At 39.7% G+C, this 19,988-nt stretch overlaps 1 protein-coding gene across 1 annotated transcript in view; it reads left to right on the top strand.

Annotated features, from left to right (window-relative positions):
* SP3 (Sp3 transcription factor) overlaps window positions 1-15,046 on the top strand; it is a 37,110-nt gene extending 22,064 nt beyond the window's left edge. The window contains exons 5-7 of the mRNA XM_084642786.1: window positions 5,848-6,040; window positions 12,268-12,464; window positions 13,299-15,046. Of these exons, the coding sequence (XP_084498912.1) occupies window positions 5,848-6,040; window positions 12,268-12,464; window positions 13,299-13,615 (707 nt within the window). The 3' untranslated portion in view covers window positions 13,616-15,046. The remainder of the gene's footprint in view (window positions 1-5,847; window positions 6,041-12,267; window positions 12,465-13,298) is intronic.
* Window positions 15,047-19,988: the final 4,942 nt, after the last annotated feature.

Genomic DNA, 19,988 nt, shown 5'->3' with positions numbered 1-19,988 from the left:
ATTATTTAGAAATGTTTTGTGTATGGGCCTCAGATCAGCAACGCCAAACATGCTTAGTCCTTTCAGTTTATGCTCCTGCTTGCTGCCTATTAAGTTTTACTTTCAGCTTTGCTGCTGCTATTACTAAGAGCCACTTTGACAAGTTAGAGCTTGTTCCAGGGGCCTCTGGTTGTCTTGGGTAACTTCCCCACATCAGAGATATTTAGAACAGCGATGTGGAGCTTGATCCTCACCTTTACCACTCACTTATTCCTTAGTGCAAGCCTCCAGGTTGGATGTTCGTTTTGGTAGGGCAGTCGTACAATACTTTTCAAGGAGGCCTCCATTCACTCACATCCTAGCACCGGTAGCACTGTTTGATTGTCACCAAGACAATCACTTGAGGATGAGAGAGTGGCTACGTACCTTACAGTAACTGGTTCTTGGAGATGCGCTGTCCATACAGATTCTAAGATGTGTCCTCCGTCCCTGCTGATCAGAGCCCTTCTCCTGTGGAATTTTTGTGGGGAACAAACTGAGTGAGAGTTGTGGCCATCCCGCTTTTTATGCCTTCAATTTTGGGGCTTGAGTGTGCATTCATGGCACAGGTAGGGCTCAGTGGACACTGCTATTCAAAAAATAAAATCTGATCTCGCATGCACACCAAGAGAGGTTATCCATGCAGATTCCAATCTCGAAGAACCATAATTACTATATGGTAAGTATTCTTTGTCACATAATATGTATTGTGATACTGACTTAAGCTCTATTAAGACTATTTTTAAATGACTGACTGATGAAGCAATACATGTGGTCCTTTAAAACAGGTATTTTGTGGCATGCTTTGCAAGAATGGTTTTAAATGCACTTTTGCTGATCTTGATTATTGATACAGTACTTTAAAACTCATTACTTTAATTGTGAAATGAAAGACTGCCTACCAAGACCTGAGTTTAGCCTTTGGGGTTTCTAGTCTCCATGCAACAACTGATTATTTTAATAAATTAAGACCTGATTTAAAGCCAGTTAAAGACAATGGTAGACTTTCCATGGAGTTCGGTGGGCCCAAAGTATTGCAGGAGTGATATACCCTGAAATTCCTTCCATTGGTTTAGGATTTAGTGTTGTAGGAGAAATACAGAACCTTGAACAGAGGTCTTGGCAGGAAAAATCAACGTGGGAATGACTTAAACCTGCTTTGTTTAAAAGAATCTGTGCTGTGACTCTGAGTCAAGGAAGTGGGGTGCTAAGGTGATTTTAGGCCACCTTTGCACCCTTCTGATGATGGGCTGCTCCAGAGGCCTGCATAGCATATGGTGTAATTTAAGCAGCTCTAGAAGGCCTTTTGAGTTATGGCAGTATGGCATCAGCTTCCAGTGGGCAGCAGTGCTTCCAGGAATTTGGTTCCACCAACTCCTGTAAGACTGACTATGCTGGTATTTGCAACAGGGTCTTAAGAAGACAGCCAGGTTCCATAGTTGGGGGAATGTTCCACCAGTTATATTTGGAGCTTCTAGAGCTCCTTTATTTCGCTGGATGCTTCAGCTTCAAATTTGGGTGGAGTTGAAGCAAAAGGATCGGTTTACCCAACAAGGGGTTTTGCCTAACTTTTATAAAAGGCAAATATTCTGCTTGAAACTGATGATAGGCTTTCCTGATCATCAGCAAGTTGATGTAGTTTTCAGCAAGGATTCCTGAAAGATGACCCATATTAAGTACTAATGATGTAACTGCCACACCCATAAGGAGTTCCTGTTCTGAAGAGTTTAGTCTGAGACACAGAAGACTACTGCTATTGGGAGACTTAGAGGAGGAAGTTAGTTTAGATTAGCACAAACAAAAATCTCACCCAAGAAATCTGACTCTTGCCTAATATGATTCAGCAAAGTTTCTTCCCATCCAGAAGTATAAGCAAGGAAAGCTATGACGCTGAGAGCTGTATTACACACAGAGATGTGGAGGACATTGCTACATTGAAGGAAAAGAGAGAGACTGAATCACAGAGGCCTGACATCCTATAAGAGGACAAAGTGGTGACCTTTTGTCTCGTTTATTTAAAAAGTTCTCAGACTTTCAAAGGGACCCAGCTATATAGAATTAATTAACTGGAAATGCAAGTTGAATGTCTGCACTCTTAAGACCTTTCTCTGACTTAACTGTGATACCCATGAGGAAGTTGACTTGGGGTGGTGTCTGAGAACAATAATTCTAACTCTCTGTTGGGAGACTTGTAAAGCTTAACTGAGCAGGCAGACTGGATGATTTTGGTGTCCAGGGGAAGAGGCTGCATTTGTGTTAATTGCAATTATACAGTTCATCAAATCCAGTGATGCTTACTAAAAGCATTTGTGGATGGATGAATTGCATCAACTGTGTGGGGGTACCCCCCTTTCCCTACAGTAATGGGGAGCTCACCTGAAGTGAGGTCTAAAGTGACCAGATTAATTCTTAAGTAGTTTAATAATAATTCTGCATAAATAGAAGTACTCAAGCAGAAACCATAAAGTAGACAGGTTCTTCCTCTCAGTACTTTCTGGGGTTTAAGATTGTGTCCGTGACAAAGTACTGGGGAAAAGCAGCAGATCCAGCACTTTGATCACAGCAATTTCAGGTAAATGCCCCATGCACACTTAAATATGGGAACTGTGCCAATTTTGATAGGCTGGAGAGAGTTAAAAACTATCACTTCTTTAACTCGGAAGGTACAAGGGCATAGGAAGAAAATGAAGGGAGGAGAGAGAAAGTGAAAGAACTTTGGGCTGGTAGAGCCAGGCCCACAAGAAGGCTCTCCCTTGCTGGGCTCAGGAGCCTTAAAGCCCCAGGATACTGTTAAAGGTGCTGCACAATCTGTAAAGGTGGTAGGAGCAAAGTTTTTAAATAAATCACTGGATGCTTTAGCTGAAGAAGGTCTCTAAAAAGTTTTTGTCTGGAAAGAAGCAGGAATGGAGCATGCCCCTGTCGCAGTGTCCCAGATATCGACAGGATCGGAAACAGCAACTGTCTTCTTAATGGACTGAATGATAGAGAGTTTGATTAGAATTCAAATGTTTAACAGCTCTTCATAGGGTTCTACAGACAGATTATCATTTTTAACCTTTCAGTTGAGCTTAAAGACCGGATCTTGATGGTTGAGTTAAAAGGTCTAATGTAGCTGCACTCTGGAAAGTAGATCGCTGGTTTGGTCATCCTAACAATGGCTGGTTTGAGGAGCTAGCTTGTACCCATGCTTTTATAAAAGCCTTGGTTCTGAGACAAACTGCTTTTAGAAAGATTTACCAAGAAATTAGTAAGTGAGCAGAATTTCACTTCTATATTTTTCTGTACCGCTGTACAGGTTCAACAGAGTTTGAAAACCACAGATATCTTTGAGATAGTATCAGCTGACAATCCTGCAGGCAGGAGAGGCAGATAAGCCAAAAATTAGTGGAATGAAACTCTTAATTTCTCATTAAAAAAATAATGCAGGAGTATACTACTTTAAATCCAGTTGAGGCAGAACAGGAATGGGAATTTAAGAGGGAAGGGCCAGAGCCTTTTGCCTTAATTCTGGTCCGGTTTGACTGATGCTTTTGTCATGTCATATGAGAAGCAAATGGCCGAGCGGTACCAGACTGATATATCAGAAACTTTAGAAAAATCCTTTCCATATTAGATTACCTAGTCATGGTAGCTGCAATAGCAAACCATACTTAAGGACAGTTTTCATACATGGCATTGACATCTGCTCAGTTTCACCCCATTATTGGACTAGATGAACTCTCAAGGACCCTTCCAGTCCTAGGATTCTATGATTACTACTAGGGTATTCCTTTCCTAAGCTCAGCTCTCTGAAGCAGTTTCTTACTTACTGTTTTGTCCATCAGATATTTGTAAACTCAGATTGCAGGTTTTAGTCAGGGCTCTTTGTATTTTGCAACTGCAGAATTCACTCCTTGCTGCAGAATTGTAGACTAGAAGCTCAGCTTTCATCTTACGAAAAACCCATCAACAAACAAACCCACACCTATATCTAGCCCCACAGATGCCAAGAAAAACTTGAAAAGGTGAACAGAATGGAAGCCATTGCAGTGGGTCTTCATGCACTTTTAGAAACTGGAAACAATTAGCTTTTGAGTTTGTGAACTGTTCATTTCATCTTAATAAAATATATATGGCATGTTGAAATTGAAAGCAAGGGACAGTGTGAAATAGAAGCATAAAAATGCAGTGGATAAGATTGCTGGCACTACTTGTTTCATACTTAATAAAAACCTGTATATTAAAAAAAGTGTATCTGAAGCTGCCACAGAATTTCCATCAGTTTGCCATAGGTTCTAGGGACCTTGCAACAGAATTTAGGTCCATTGTGTGTCAGAGTACAGGGAGGAGGGCCTTGTTCATCAGTCAGGCCTCAGAGCACTGTAGTTCATCGAGGCACCAAAAGGCAACTATGGAAATGCAATACCAACATTCAGTGTTGTGGCATACTAAAATGCAAGTGAGGGCATTTTGATTATTTTTTATATGTCTGACTGTTCCCTGCATGGTTTTCCCTTAGTCCTTGAAGCACAATTACCTGCACAAAAAACTGAATGAGGGGTTATATTCCTAAGTTTTAGTCCTTTCCCGTGGCTCTTCTCACAAGCATTTGAGGAGGAGAATGATTATCAGTTTATGTGGCAGGGAGTTTCTTTTTGAAAACCCGTTTATTTTGAGCTGTGGAGTTTTTTGCGTAGTCCTATTTGTAAATTATACTTTTTTTTTTTTGTGTATGTGCTTAGAACGTAGGATGGTCTCATTCTTAAAAATATCTAAAGAAATGGTTATAATTTAGAAACAATACAAAAATGCAAACAATACTGAAATACTTGTTTTGACTTTAATTTCTAGGGGGGCTTGATTTAGCTGCTTGTGTAAATTTAAACCCCAAGATGATACAGTAAATTACTGAAGGTTCATAGTAATTCTTTTTTTTTCCCTGCGTCCTTAGCGTTTCAGAATTGCCCTTTGGTGGGAGTTCTGCAAATAAAAAAGATATTGCAAGACACTGCTTAAATATAGCTGTTAATTTAAAGAAACTAGAACTTTGCTGTGTTTTTTAATAAAACTAACTGAAAAGGTCTTCAAATGCAGAAAATTGTTATTCTGAAAAAGTTTCCCCTGTTCCTCAGTCACCCACCGCTACTCAGGTTCAGGTTTGTGCAGTTTTTTCTTGCACACATCAAAATTACAAACTAAAGCAGTACTAGGAATGTAACTCCATTTTCTGATGTACTTGTTCAGGGTGGTGTTCTATCTTGCAGAAGCTCTGAACTTGGGTCTCACAGGTTTATAAAACAAACACTGAATCTTTCAGTTTGTATTTAAAATTACAAATACATGCATTCAGATAATGTAACATTTTGAATAGTTTTGTATTTATTTTTCAAGCATTTTAATTTACCTTTTACCACTCACTAAGTTTCTGAATAAGTATAGTATTAACGTTTTTTAACTTTAGGTTTTGTCTGCATGGGAAAGTTGCACCAGTTTAACTTAAATCTGTTTTTTAAACTGATCTAGTTAAAGGCTGTGCAAACCCCTGTAAGGACTCTACTCTTTGAGCCACAACCAAAAGACATGGTCTTGGTGGCCTTCTCTACCAAGAACAGTTCAGACTTTAAGTTTTAGATGTATTCTAGTTTTGGCTTGCTCTTTGAAATTTAAAGTTATATACACATTTTAAATATGGAATAGGCTACAAAGGCACAGCAGCAATGTCAGCACACTAAAAACTGTTGACTTTAGAATGACACACAGTGCTCTTTGCAGTAGAGATTTCATCATTATGGTTTGCTTCTCTCTGTTCAATGGGCTACTTATGGATTTGTGTTTTGTTCTTTCCCTTAGATATTAGGATTAAAGAAGAGGAACCTGATCCAGAAGAGTGGCAGCTCAGTGGCGATTCTACACTGAATACCAATGATCTGTCGCATTTGAGAGTACAGGTAGTAGATGAGGAAGGGGACCAAACACATCAAGAAGGAAAAAGATTGCGACGAGTTGCTTGCACCTGTCCCAACTGTAAAGAAGGTGGTGGGAGGTATGCAACTATTTAGGTCCATATAATACTTGTTATGCGGAAAACAAATAATGAGAAAAGACAAGAAACTCAGTTATAAACTTCTTGACTGTAGCTATGGGAGATCTTTGGGCACTGAGTTTATGCAATAAAACATCTCCAGCTCTTATTTTGTGTTTACAGGGGAAGGGTCTGATTCTACACTCTAGTGAGTCAAGTTTTACTCCATGCTTGTTGAGTTGTCGCACTGAAATGAATGGGACTACTCAGCATGAGTAAGGGTGGCAGAACATGGCCCTGAATAATACGAAAGTGTGTTGAGTTTTCTATATATGCAGATCTGAGATTGGCTTCCTACCATATCTCAATTTTCAAGCATTTGATTAAGTCCTGTGTTTGTGTATTTCCTGATTGATTAAACAAAGGCTTCAACAGCTTTGTCTCCTATAGTGAAGGGAATGGTATGAAAAGCTGAGACAAGCCTGGATTTTTTTTTTTACTTGCAACATTTTTACTCTTTAGAGACCTATTGTGTTTTGACATATTTTCAGTAAAGGATCTTGTTATGGGTGTCGGAAACTGGAGGGGGAGGGAAGAAGTTGTTGCCTTTCTGAAATGGAAATATCTAGGATAGCATTATTGTATTTGAAACTATTGTATATTGGAAAATAGCCTTTGTACTGGAATTTTCATGTCCATTTTGGCAACCATGTCGGTAACCATTTTAAATGGGCACCTAATTTATTTGAAAATCAAATATAAACTTTTTGGTTCTGTTTTGAGGACATATTGACATCCTAAGGTTCTACAAACCTGTTACTGTCTAAGGATTGTGAGAGGCTAGCTAAGTCTGGCTGCCCTGTTGCTTCCACATCTTCTCTGTTGGTTTGTTGATGTGCTTGCAAGGAAAGTACCTAGATTAGACAGCCAAAGTATTTCCTGGCAAAATGATACAATACAACTTAATTATGGGCAGAGCTGTTAGCAGTGTTTATAGTTAAAGTAGCTTCAACTCTTTGTATTATAAAACCCTATTTTCAGGTGCTTATAACTTCACTGGACTCTTACCATTTGGGCTGAAGTTTCCTATCCCTGGTGTCTGCCTCAGGCTGACTTTTTTTTTTTTAAGTTTCAGTAAAACTGGTTCAGTAGTTTCTGAGAACATAATTAAGTTAAAATATGTTGATTTTTCCCACCTTAAACTTATATCTGTTTCATTGAGAAGCTTTAGCATCTCCATGCTTTGGAATTGGGACTTGAAATTTGCTAAGGGGGTTGCCTTGTTGCCAGTGACGTGCCTTTTTGAGTCCCCCCGCCCCCATGAAAATCTCAGATTTGGACAAATACACTTCTGAAAAATCAGAATTAGCACATGCTCAGTAAAGGTTTGCTATAGGCTGGGAGTTAAATTCTCTGAAGATTTCTTCTGCAACAGTCATGCTCCTGTATGCCAGCTAGATATTGCATGCACCATCCTCACAGAGTGACTGAACTTGCTTCATCTGAGGGCTGCAGGGGCTAAGAAGGACTTTCCCTGCAAATGCTCCTCCCAGTAGTGAGGGGTTGCTATAACACCAGGCATCAAAACTGAGAGCAGGAATAGCATCTCTCCTGTGCTTTCAGGGTTTCTTCTGCAATCTGCTGGTGCCCAGTCAGCATGGAAAAAGTAGCCTGGCTGGACTTCAGAGGGTGGTGGTTGGGAGAGCCCGAGATGGGAGCTCGGGAAGAGATGAGAGTAAACAAGTGGTGCTGGTTTGTGGGGGAGGGAAAGGGGGAGGAAAGGGTAGGTAAGAGGGACACTGGGACAGGAACTAGGGGTGTGAGGAGGAGTGGTTTGAGGGTGAAACTGTCTAACCAATAGAGTGCATTCTCCTCCAGAGCCTGGATTTGAACACAGGATTTTTGAGTTTCGGTATTCATATGCTGTCTAGTAAATAACTGTATACCTACGGATAAAATGTATGTCTTTTCCTCCTCTAATGACTGGTGACCATTTAAAACTGCCTACTATTGCTACCAATTCCTCAGTTAGCTCCAGTGGTTGAAGTCTGTACTGATGTTCTAAGGCAATGGTCTCCAAAGTTTTTGGATCACGCACCCCTATGGTGCCGCCGAAGAAAGAAGGCGGGAAGACCTGCCGCCAAAGAAAAAAAACAGCGGAGTGCCGTCCGGCGGCACTCCTCCTGCTGCGCCCCCTTTGGGATCCTCTGGCGCACCCCCTGGGGTGCGCACACTCCACTTTGGAGACCACTGGTCTAAGGTCCCAGCCTTGGCAATGACTCCTGAGGGGCCAGCTTAGTTCTACATTATGGAGTTTGCTTTTGTAAAAACTTAAGAAAATACATTTTTAAAAGAATGTTAGGGTTGCAAAGTCAAGTGCTCAGAAGTTAGAAATGCCAGAATTAAGGTTGTCTGTGCAACCTTAATTTGGCTCCTTATGGGCATGCACTATCATACAATGTTCAATACATGATCACATACTATTTTTGCCTCAAGACCCTGCCTCTGCAACAAAGTTCCTCTGTGATGCTGGGCAAGCCACTAAAACCAGACTTTTCACAGGTAGCCATTGATTGTCTCTGTCTAGTTTGAGACATCTGAGGCCTACTTTTCAGAGGACAGGATGGCCTATGCTCAGGGAATTAATTGGGGTTGTGTAGTGAATGAGGTTATTGTCTCTGGGACCCCTGCTTCATTTGTAGCAGAAGTTGGAAAGCATCTAGTGAATGAGACAGGATATTGAAGGAAGAGAAGAGATGGTGTCATGGTTAAGGCAATTGAATGCCTTAGAATTGGATTCTGTCCCTGCCTCTGCCACAAAGTTCCTCTGTGATGCTGGGCAAGCCACTAAAACCAGACTTTTCACAGGTAGCCACTGATTGTCTCTGTCCAGTTTGAGACATCTGAGGCCTACTTTTCACAAATGCAGAGCACTCAAACTTGCAACTGAAGTCAATTGGAGCTGTGCTTTGAACTTATAAAGTACTCTGAACAGGAAGGTCTTTGGTAGCTCAAGCTAGGCATTCAGAATCATTGGATGCTTGACAGTTTTGGCTTTAATCTCCCTGTCTGTACAATGGGGACATTAATATCAATTTACTTGTTTGAAGAGCTCAGATAATACAGTGATGAATGTGCATGATGAGCAAAGCCCATTAGGAAATTAATAATTCTATATTTAATATAGGTTTTAAATGGTTATGCACTAAATAAGGTGTGGAACCATACCTTGAATGGTAAATATGAAGAAAAAGTATTGAATAGCTTCCCATTCAGTGAGTGCTGTCCTTCCTGTATACTGAATGAGACAGGGATACTGTGGAAAAGGTAGAATGTGACTCTGTAATTACAGACTGTGTCATCCAGATTCTTGTCATATTCATTAAGGTCGTATAGGCAACTTTGATGCTGGCATTTTCTAACTTTTCTACGTTAGGTACTTATCTGGTCCCCATCACATAGTATCTGATTGTCTTACAATCTGTTTATCCCCATTAAACGCTAGTTATCCCCATTTAACAATTGGGGAACTGAGGCACAGAGAGAAAAAGGTCCAGATTCTCACAGGTATGTAGGCATCTAACTCCTATTTGATTTCAAATCAATTTCATTGAAATCAAATAGGAGTTATATGCCTAAATACCTGTGAGGCTCTGGGCCTATGTGACTTACCATGGGTCACACACGATGTTTGGCAGAGCAGGAACTGAACCCATGTTTTCCACAGTCCAGGCTAGTGCTCTAACCACTGGACCATCCTTCCTCAGATACTTCTGAGTGTTTGACTTTGCAACCTTAACTCTCTTGACAACCTAACAATTCTTCTAATGAAATCTTTTTGGATGTAATTTTGTATGTCTTACACAGACACTCTCCCAAAATGTTTTAGTGTTAATTACAAGATAGGGAGATGGAATATGGCATATGTTGCTGAACAGTGGTGTAAAGATAAAGTATACAGAACATATCAAACTATTGGATTATAAATCAGTAAGTAGTGTGGAAGGCATAAGCAAGGGATGAACATGTTTTCTGATTATATGAAATAAGGATAATGATCAGAGATGGCAAGAGCTTTCGGAGAATACTTCCACCTGCCATGACTATACTTGGGTGGGGAGAGGAGAAGGAGGAGGAATATATACAAAAGGCAAGTGCTAGACACTCAGCGAACCAGCACTTAGGGGAGAAAAGAGAGACTGGAACAAGTACAGAATAAGTGGTTTTCAAAACAAAGATGGTCTTGAACTGCATTCTGAAATGAAGACAGAATCCGTTGAGTTGAGGATTGGGAGAGCATGGTCACATTAAAAGATGATGAGGAATAAATTAGGTCTCTTTCTTGGAGTCAGGCTACTCTCAGCTGATGGGTGAGTCAATATGGAATTGTTGCAGGCAGCATAAGTTACTTACACTATGAGCGACTGTGGTTCCCAGCCATCTTCAGGATCTCAGCAATTAAAATGTTTTTTTTCCTAAAGTTAGGTTTCTAAATCCCTTTGGAATCAGCTGAGTACTCGGCACTATTTAAATTAGTCTGTTTATTTGGGTGACTTAATAGGGTTTAGAAGCCTAACTTTAGACTCTTTTAAAAAAATCTTAACCAGCAGAGATGCAGGAGAAGGTGGTGAGCTAAGGATATATCTACAGAGCACCATCACCCCATGGCAGCAAGTCTCAGAGCCTGGGTTAACTGACTTGGGCTCGTGGGACTTCACGCTGCAGGGCTAAAAATAGTAGTGTAGATGTTCCGGCTCAGACTGCACAGGAGGCAGTGGAGTCTGAGCCTGGACTCCAGCCCGAACTTGAACGTCTACCCTGATGTTTTTAGCCCCTCATTGTGAACCCAAGTAGGTGACCCGCACCCTGAGACTTGCTGCTGCCAGTCTTTTTTGCTGTGTAGACTTATCCTAGCAGCCAAAGTTAAAACTAAAGTTAGGGGCAAATGGAAGGACTCAGTTGAGATTTGAAGTAGAAGAGAGAGATGTTTGAGATGTTCCTGTCGGCCAGAAAAAGTACATCTCACTTCATCTTCATTTTTCAGTTAAATATCCCAAGTGAAAAGTGTTCTTGGTCAAGACTGGTGAAGATGGAAGAGTCAGTTCTGTCTAAAGATATGTGCAACTGGGTATCATAAGCATAAAAGTAATAAGTAAGTTGATCTAAGAGGGACAAGGAAGAAAAAAAGTACAAGGCAGATAACTGAACTTTGTATGATGCTGTAAGGGTTAGAGCAAGAGAGATTTGATGGATGGGAGCAGACATATGACTGGGAACCAGATAGGCCCATATGACTATGGAATTGATTCAGGAACATAGTTATGCCACTTCCTCTTCGACTGAATTGCTACAGTGCATTATATTCTGAGCCCTGTGTATTCCGTAGTTTTACGGCTATTCGGTTTTTTGTGGAGTCAAACCACTTCTACAGAATTGTTCTCTGGAATTGAAGCTTTCATTTAAAAAAACGGGGATAGGTGGGAGGGGCAATTCCGCCTTCATTTTTGTGAGGAAATCTTGAAAACACTAACAAAGTATAAAACATTTCAGTTTTTTTTTCCTCCTGAGTCAGCGGACAGCTGGAAATGATAACTTAGGTATAGATAGATTGATCCATTCATCTCATCTGGCTTTAAGTCTGACAATATAAATGTCAAAATCATTAACTATTTCACTTCTGCTCATTTTAGCGAAACATTCAGCTAATTTCTTTATTTTACAATCTGAAATAGCGTTCTGTGCCTCCCCAAGGTGCCAAAAGCCCTTTTTGTCCCCTTCCTCGCTGCCAAAATCTCCAGCTTCCCCTTTCACAACTTCAGCAGTGCAGTTGTTCTTTGCAAATACACAAGTCTTTGCAATATTAAAATCCTGAAAATATGGAGATTATAAATTAAATGGACTTTCTGCTATCTATTTTGATATTGGACTACTGTAATGATTGTATTTTTCAATTTCATGTTTCTTTAAAAGCCTGCACTTTGTCATTTCAATGAAGTTGCTGCTGAATTTCCAGTCTACTGCATCAAAGTGCTGCAGAATCCAGGAACTGTGCTACAGAATTTAGGTCCATCTTCCTGTGGAGTTCACAGAGCTTTCATTATATGTGGAGTTACTCTGAAAATCCATTCAGATTAACATACAGAACTATTTGGATACATTTTTCTAAATCATACAAAATATATATTGTTCAGGAGAAATAACTTAGATTTGCTGAATAATTTTAGTATGTTTTTTTTTTTTTTAAACAGAGGCTCTAATTTGGGAAAAAAGAAACAACACATCTGTCACATCCCAGGGTGTGGGAAAGTTTATGGGAAGACTTCACATTTGAGAGCTCATCTCCGCTGGCATTCTGGAGAGCGCCCATTTGTTTGTACTTGGATGTTCTGTGGTAAAAGGTTCACTCGCAGTGATGAGTTACAGCGACACAGAAGAACACATACAGGTTATCAATATTTGATTTTGGCAGATTTGATTGGAGGAATGTAAAGGATAAAAATCTCTTAAAATCGGCCAAATTTTTGCCACTGATTACTCTTCCACTGACTTCATGAAAGTTGTGCTAGTGTATCTGAGAGCAAAGTTGCTATGTGATCTGTTTATTTTGTAATAATAATTAGATGTCCCCCTCCCCCATTAATTACCAAATATTTAATTTTGAAATCTGTTTCTATTAAAAATAACTTGTTTTCTACAATATCTAGTACATCATGAACTGATAAGGGCTTCAGAACTCTTAGAGCTTAAAGGGACACTGTGAATGTGAAAATCACAGTACCATTTGAAAATTTTGCACATACTATTGTTACAAGTAACCCATGGATTACGATAACTGAAAGCAATTTAAAAAAATAAAAATTTTAAATAGCATATTTTATGCTTTTGACAGTGTTTTTTTGTATAATTAATGTACCTACTAGTCATGTGCATCAGCCTCAAGCCCTGCTCTGGGGGAATGCATCTGCACTCTGTTCTCCGTACCTGGCAAGAGGTTACAGTAGCAATGAAACTGAAGAGGGAGCAAATGGGTCCAAGCATGTTGGTTGATGCCAAAAAAAACCCTTTGTAACCTCACCAAAGGAACAGAAAACGCTTTAAAAATCTTTTTAAAGTGTGTGGGAGATACGGGGGTGTGTGTGTGAGTGAGAGAGAGAACCTTTTTTTTTAAAAGGATGTGAAGTTGACAGTGTCCCGCCAGTGCCTTTCTCATCAACATGATTTATGGCTATATGGTTTATTGTACATGAAGATAATTTCTCTTTATTATCTTGTGTGACAGGAGAGAAGAAGTTTGTCTGTCCGGAATGTTCAAAACGCTTTATGAGGAGTGACCACCTTGCCAAACACATTAAAACACATCAGAATAAAAAAGGTATTCACTCTAGCAGTACAGTGTTGGCATCAGTAGAAGCAACACCTGATGATACTTTGATTACTGCAGGAGGAACAACACTTATCCTTGCAAATATTCAACAAGGTTCTGTTTCAGGAATAGGGACTGTTAATACATCTGGCACCAGCAATCAAGATATTCTCACCAACACTGAAATACCTTTACAGCTTGTCACAGTTTCTGGAAATGAGACAATGGAGTAAATATTACACAAGATACCTATTAATTGTGGTTATTTTTATACAGTAGTGAGAAAAATATTGTTCCTAAGTTCTTAGATATCTTTTTATTGATGTGCAAAAATTTTTGGATTGACAGTAACTTGGTTATACATGACACTGAAATGCCTTACTTTGTATGATATTCCATAGTATATTAAAATGGTAAAATTGCATGGGTTTTGTAGGTACTTTTGGAATCTAGAAGAGATGAAATTTTACCAAGTTATATTAAAAAATGAATTTAATGATGGGAATGGTAGTCTAACCAAATGCATCAATCCTGTGTGGTTTAGTGTAAAAATGAGAACATGTTGGTATTTATCTATTGTAAGATAAAAAGAAGTTGATGGGTGAAAAGAAATCATGTTATGATAAAAGAAATTTTGTAATTTTCTTGATGACTGGAATTTTTATTATGCATAACTGACAAATCAAGTTTCCAAGCAAATGTTACATAGTGTAGGCTTTACTTAGCTCATCAGCTTGTCATTTTGAAGCTAATTATTTTAATTAGGTTAACTATGTACAATATTTTAAGCATTACTCTTGTAAGATTTTGAAAACTACATTTTAACATGGAACTCTAGGGATACTCACCTTTTAAATCCTGTTGAAAAGCCATGTTTAAGATTTAATTTGCCAAAATGATGTCTTGTTAATATTCTTTCAATAACCAAGTTCGGCAATATAACCAATGTTAAAAAAAGTTTAAAATGTTTAAAAAAATGTATAGGTTGAGGCATTTGGGTGGTAAGGCAAATGTTATAGTGAAATATATCCCTTTTCTTGAACACTGGAGGACCAAAAATTAGGTGTATTGCGTCTCAGCAGTGATTTTTATCAAATCTTGTTTCCAAAAACATCTGTCTGCCAGGGCCTTGAAAGCCATCATGTAATTTACCAGTAAAAATATAACATATGCAAATATAACAGAAAATCACTTCCATAGTGACAATACTCCCAACCATATGGATATTAGTCATAGTGAAGTAGGGGTTTTACAAGGTTTTTTTTTTTAAATTTGTTGTTTAGCTTTTGGTTAGTCAATCTGCATTTAAATATCAACCATCTTTCCTTTTTCACTTCTTCCCTTAAATTGTATGTATCCAGTACATTTAACTGATAAACATATATGTTTTTTATTATGCTGAATTTTCTTTTTATTTTTAATTACTGTTTATATTTTCAATTATAGAAAAAATGTACAAAATAAAGTTACATAGCCAGTCTGTAAGTTCTATACCATTTTCCAAAAATGTACAACAATAATTACAGCAGTTCACCTATTTACAAACATGTGGAAATCTGTTCATTATCCTTAAAACCACCTCAAATTTAAAGGCTACCTTATTGTACGTTTAAAGTGTATTATAACAGTGTGGTAGTTAATAAAACACTATTTTTTTCTTTTGACTTGGCGTTTACTGCATTCCTTTGTGCTACGTAACAAGATGTGATATGTGCTACATAACAGGGTGTGATAACACATGTTTAATAGCTCCAGTTTTTTTTTTTCAACAAACTTCATAATGAAAATAGTTGTATTTTTTTGCTGACCTTGCTCTGATATAGTTGAAATTCCTGTTGGGCAAGGGAAGGGTCAGCAATGGAAAGAAGATGTGACAATGGCCTTGATGAACGGGGGAGAGGGGTTGCAGTAGAATACTGAGCTTATGAGTTCTGGGTAACCGAGAGAATGGTGTTTTCAGCTACACCAAAGAGGTGGAGGGCTCATAGGAAAGAGCAGTTTTTTAACTATGTTGTGAGAGTTGGTGGCAGGACATGCAGGAAGATGTCTCAATCAGCAGTGCATGACTAGACTGGGGAGAGGTTGGGGTGCCAAGATAGATTTGGGATACTGATCTTAAAGATTCATAGAAGTGAGAGTGGGCCCCCGGGGGAGAGTGTAGAAGGAGAAAAGATGGATAGATCAGTGAGACACACAGAGAGTGGGAGATGTTAAGTGGTAGAGACACCGAAAAAGGCAGTGGAGAAGGTAATAGAGTATTGAGTCCAGGAATCCAACAGAGGGGATGGGGTTCAGCACAAGAGAGAGAATGGTGGTGTCAAATGTAGCAGAAAAATCAGAGGATGACCATGAAGAATCCTTTGATTTGGCCAGGAATAGGTCATTTGTGACTTTTTAAGGCAGCATTGGTGGAGTAAAGTTGGGCAAAAGCCAAAGTGCTGTGAGTGACAGGAACAGCCCAAGTGTTTAATTGAGTTGCCCTTAAGGGAGTTCAGGGGACAGTCTCTGTTTTCTCAGATGAATGAATTGCAGCTCAATGCTGTAAAGTGTTCTTAAAAATGACATTTTGGTTCCTTTGTCTGTGCCTTGCACATCAAATCTGTTTTAGTTTACAAGTAAAAAAGTTTAGTTTAGTTGGCCTGTAAAATCAACCTGGAATCCACAGGTCATTCTGGATTCTTTCTACCTTGCACTTCAACAGCAATAAAGATTCTGCAGTTGGGGCTTAATTAATATTAATCTGTTGATGCTTGAGTCAGAACAGAATCCAGTTCTCTCCTATAGCTGTATTTGCTTTGTAACAAAAATATATTTTAATTATTGAACGGGTATGACTTATTGCACACATGGAACAGATCTCAGTAAGAAGGTGCCATATTTACATAACCATTTTTCAGAGCAGAACTGCACATTAGAATGTGACTTTCTAGTCTATAATTAGAACAAACATCTTTGAGGAACTATTCATGTGTCCGTTCTGTGCTCTCAAAAAAGAAGTACATTGAACCCAATGCAGTATGATCAGTGGTGATGCAGGCATAGTAAATCTTTCTAGAAGGTTCTTCAGTACTTTTATATGACAGCCAGTCAAAGTGCATGATACCAGAATTTTCAAAAGCTCATTTTTATGAGTGGGTGTGGGGAGGGAGGAACTTTTCCTACCAAACAGTATTGATATTAATGATGTCACAGTTTGCACTGTAATTTTGCTTTTAACATTGTTAATGCTTCCTGATCACCCAAATCTGTAGAGGGATCAATTCATTGTGCACTCAGAATGGCGGTAGAACATCTTTCTGGCAGATGAAAGGAGGATTGTGAATCAGAAGACATCTCAATGGCTGTTCAGTGACTAATTCCTGCTGTGCTTCACGTAATGTAAAATGAAAACTTCTTATGAGCAGTACAGTAAAGAGCTATGCGCAGCCAAGCTCTTTTCTCTGAGGCTGTAATTTATATTCTCTAAAGATGCCATCTGTGCAGGATTCTCATTCTTGGGTGTCTCCGCTGCAAATCATGCAGGAATCTCCCCTAGGTTGTAAGGTTTTTGGCTCTGACACATCCGTAGCCCTGTGTGAGGGGTTCTGCCTTTTTGAGTATGCACTATTAAATCCCAAGAAAATTCTAGGTACTTTTTTTTCAGACTGCAGTCAGCACAGGCGTTTCCCACAGATGCTGACTTTTGTAGCTTTGGTTCTATCTGCCTTAGCAGCTAAAGGGGTTGGGGTTTTACTTTCCAATTTCTAGCCAGTGTTCTAGTTCACTGAGCCTGGTAACCTGGCTTTTTTCTACACTTACTTTTTTATGTTCTCTTCTGTTTCCTCTGCAGGTCCACTTGAGGTGTCATCACCGTAGCCAAAGATTGCCTGGATATAACTTGAGCTCCCAGCAGAAACCCATTGGGAGACTGTGTTCATGTATCATTATTTGCAGAGCTGGATTAAAATTTTCCATCAAAACTGTTTGTTTAATGGACATTGGGTTTTCAACTAAACAAGAATTTTTATCTAAATAAATTTTCAGTGAAAATGTCAATATTTCATTGAAAAACTGAAATATGTTGACCAACAATGAAAATATTTTGATTCAAAAGAGCGCTCCCATTCTCCTCCATGGACAGCGCTCTCTGGCAAGGCTCCCATGATGCCCCATGGCCAGGGACTCCTATGGTGCACCCCCTCTACTCACCAAGAGTGGAGAAATTGGTGCCTCATAGGAAATATGGTTTGGTCAGAGAGGTAGGACCACAGAGAAGAATGGGAGCATAAGGCACTAGTACTACAACTCCCAAGAAGCTCTGCAGCTTGAGTTTGAATCCAAATATTTTGGGGTTTGGCCAAAACATTTAGCCAGGAAGTTAAAATTTTCTGGAGAGAAGAATCCCTGTTTTCTGACCAGGTCTAATTATTTGGGTTCCTGGTAGAAAGTGTGTCCACTGAAGACTGGATCTCCAGACTCCGATGCTATATTAGGCTTCTATCAGACAGTGGGGATCTGTATCCTAGAATCCATTTCAGCCTGGAGACATTTGTATCTTGTGGAGAGTTTTGGCATCTGGAACCTTGACATCTTATAGGTGAAAACGTTGGTATTTTGATGTTCGATGCATCAACATTTTGAGGCTCCACACAGATGGCTCTGAACCCTGTCAGCCTCAGCACCATAGTCAGTGTCTGAGTGACTTGGAGTATTTTTGATGTCTTGGCACCTGACCACAGAGAGACCATAAGTCCTGTAGTGTATAAGTCCTGGACACTTGCATTCACAACATGTCAAAATTCTGCGAAAGTGGGCCCACTTGCCTATTACCACAGAATGGAGGTAAAAACCCTTTGTCCTTCAATATGTGTTGCTGGGAATAGTATAGGATGCAGGAGCAGGGAAGCATTATGATGTTGTCATGCCTGCTGAGCGATAGGAAGGCAACAGGAAAAGGTGCACAAAATCTTCCTTCTACTCAAAAGTAGCTTTTCTTCCTCTGCAGCAGATTGGGTGTCGTTGTTGTTCCAGATATGCAAGCTTTTTTTTGTTTTCTCTATCATCCCAGAATCAATCATCTTTAGATTCATATTGCCATCTATACTTAACTAATTCTCGTCTGAATTCTGCTGTACTTTAAAGTAGTTTCCCAAATATTGGGAAATGGCAAGATTATTTTTGTTTTGCCTCTTCAACTGGCATCACTACAGTATTCTCCCAAAGGGTATGGCAGTAGGCCTACCCTACCTGCACAAACTTGCAGTGCATCTGTTCTTCAGTTGGACTATTTATTGAATAAATAACATCACTTTGAGGTCTGAGGCACAGTCCTTATCAAGCTGAGTGTTGCAGGCCCTAGTTAGCCTGAGTCATCATTTGCCCCTGGTGGGCAATTGTTTTGGACTCTATAGAAAGTCGGCCTGAGGCTGCCCATCTCCGATGCTCTTGTCTCAGGTCACCACAGGTTGCTGAAAATGTTATTGAAGAGTGAAATGGATAGTTGTTTGGTCCTGCTTACCAGGACTTCTTTTTGTTGTTAACGTGTTGGTACTTACCATAGTATATTATCGTATTATGCTTCCTCAACTGAGTTCCCAGTGGAGGATGGAGACACAAGATTCTTCCATTGTCACAGGAGTATAAAGATGACCTGGATTTCGTATCTGGGCTGCAGTTCAGAATAGTCTCTAATTAGTAAGGTTCTCTGAGACTGCCCTTAAAACTGGCTGGACTGGAGAGCAGGTCTATACTTAAGAGATGAAAGAGACTTATGTGACTGAGCTTCAACACCCAGGGTGCTTATGTTCAATAAGTACAAGACCTGTATGTCCATGTGCTTGGACCTTGGTATTCCTGAATGTACTAATGACGCGTGGAATCCTGTCAGATTACAGGCTTCTTGTGACAATCTCAGAGAAAAACAGGTTCTAGCCATTTCTGTTAGCTGCTTGCCTAGCAGAGCGGAAACGTGATCACAAAGATAATGAAGTAATCAACGTAAGACTCATATGGAGGATCTCTGATGTGGGGAATGAAGGTTCAGACTTTCCTCTGGGAAAGCAGCTAGAGAGAGCTCATCTGAGCAACAGCTATCAGTCTTTTGCTCAGGGCATTTAGAAGAGTCCGTGTTAGCAAATTATTCTTTGAGTAGTGTCCCTGTGGGTGCTCCTCTGTAGGTGTGCTTGCGTCCCTGTGCTGCTGATCAGAGAACTTCGGTAGCCGTGTCCGTTAGGCCTGCACCCAAGGCTAGTCAGCATGGGCGGGCTAACCCCCCATCAGTTCCTTTTCAAGTGTCCCTGGCTAGAAACGGAGCTATTTGTAGTCTGTTATTACCATTGCTTTCGATTTTGCACTTCTATAGTTAGTTAGCCTCTTAGTACTTAGTTAGTTATAGTCACCCTTTTTCGTTTTTCTCTCATAAATAAATAAATAAATAAATAAAATTAAATAAAAGACTCTTTTTCCTGCATTTCCTTTCCCTAATGGGGTATGCCCGGTTCACTGGGCTTCAGAAGTGCCTTTCTTGCCAAGAGGCGATCCCCATCGCAGACAAGCACTCCCAGTGCCTACGCTGACTCAGGGAAGACCACATTCAACAAAGGTGTGATCTCTGTCAGCACCTCAAGC

This window comes from Lepidochelys olivacea, assembly GCF_965140295.1.
Source record: "Lepidochelys olivacea isolate rLepOli2 genome assembly, chromosome: 11".
In the NCBI taxonomy this organism is placed as follows: domain Eukaryota; kingdom Metazoa; phylum Chordata; order Testudines; family Cheloniidae; genus Lepidochelys; species Lepidochelys olivacea.
This window is presented reverse-complemented; position numbering and strand designations above follow the sequence as displayed.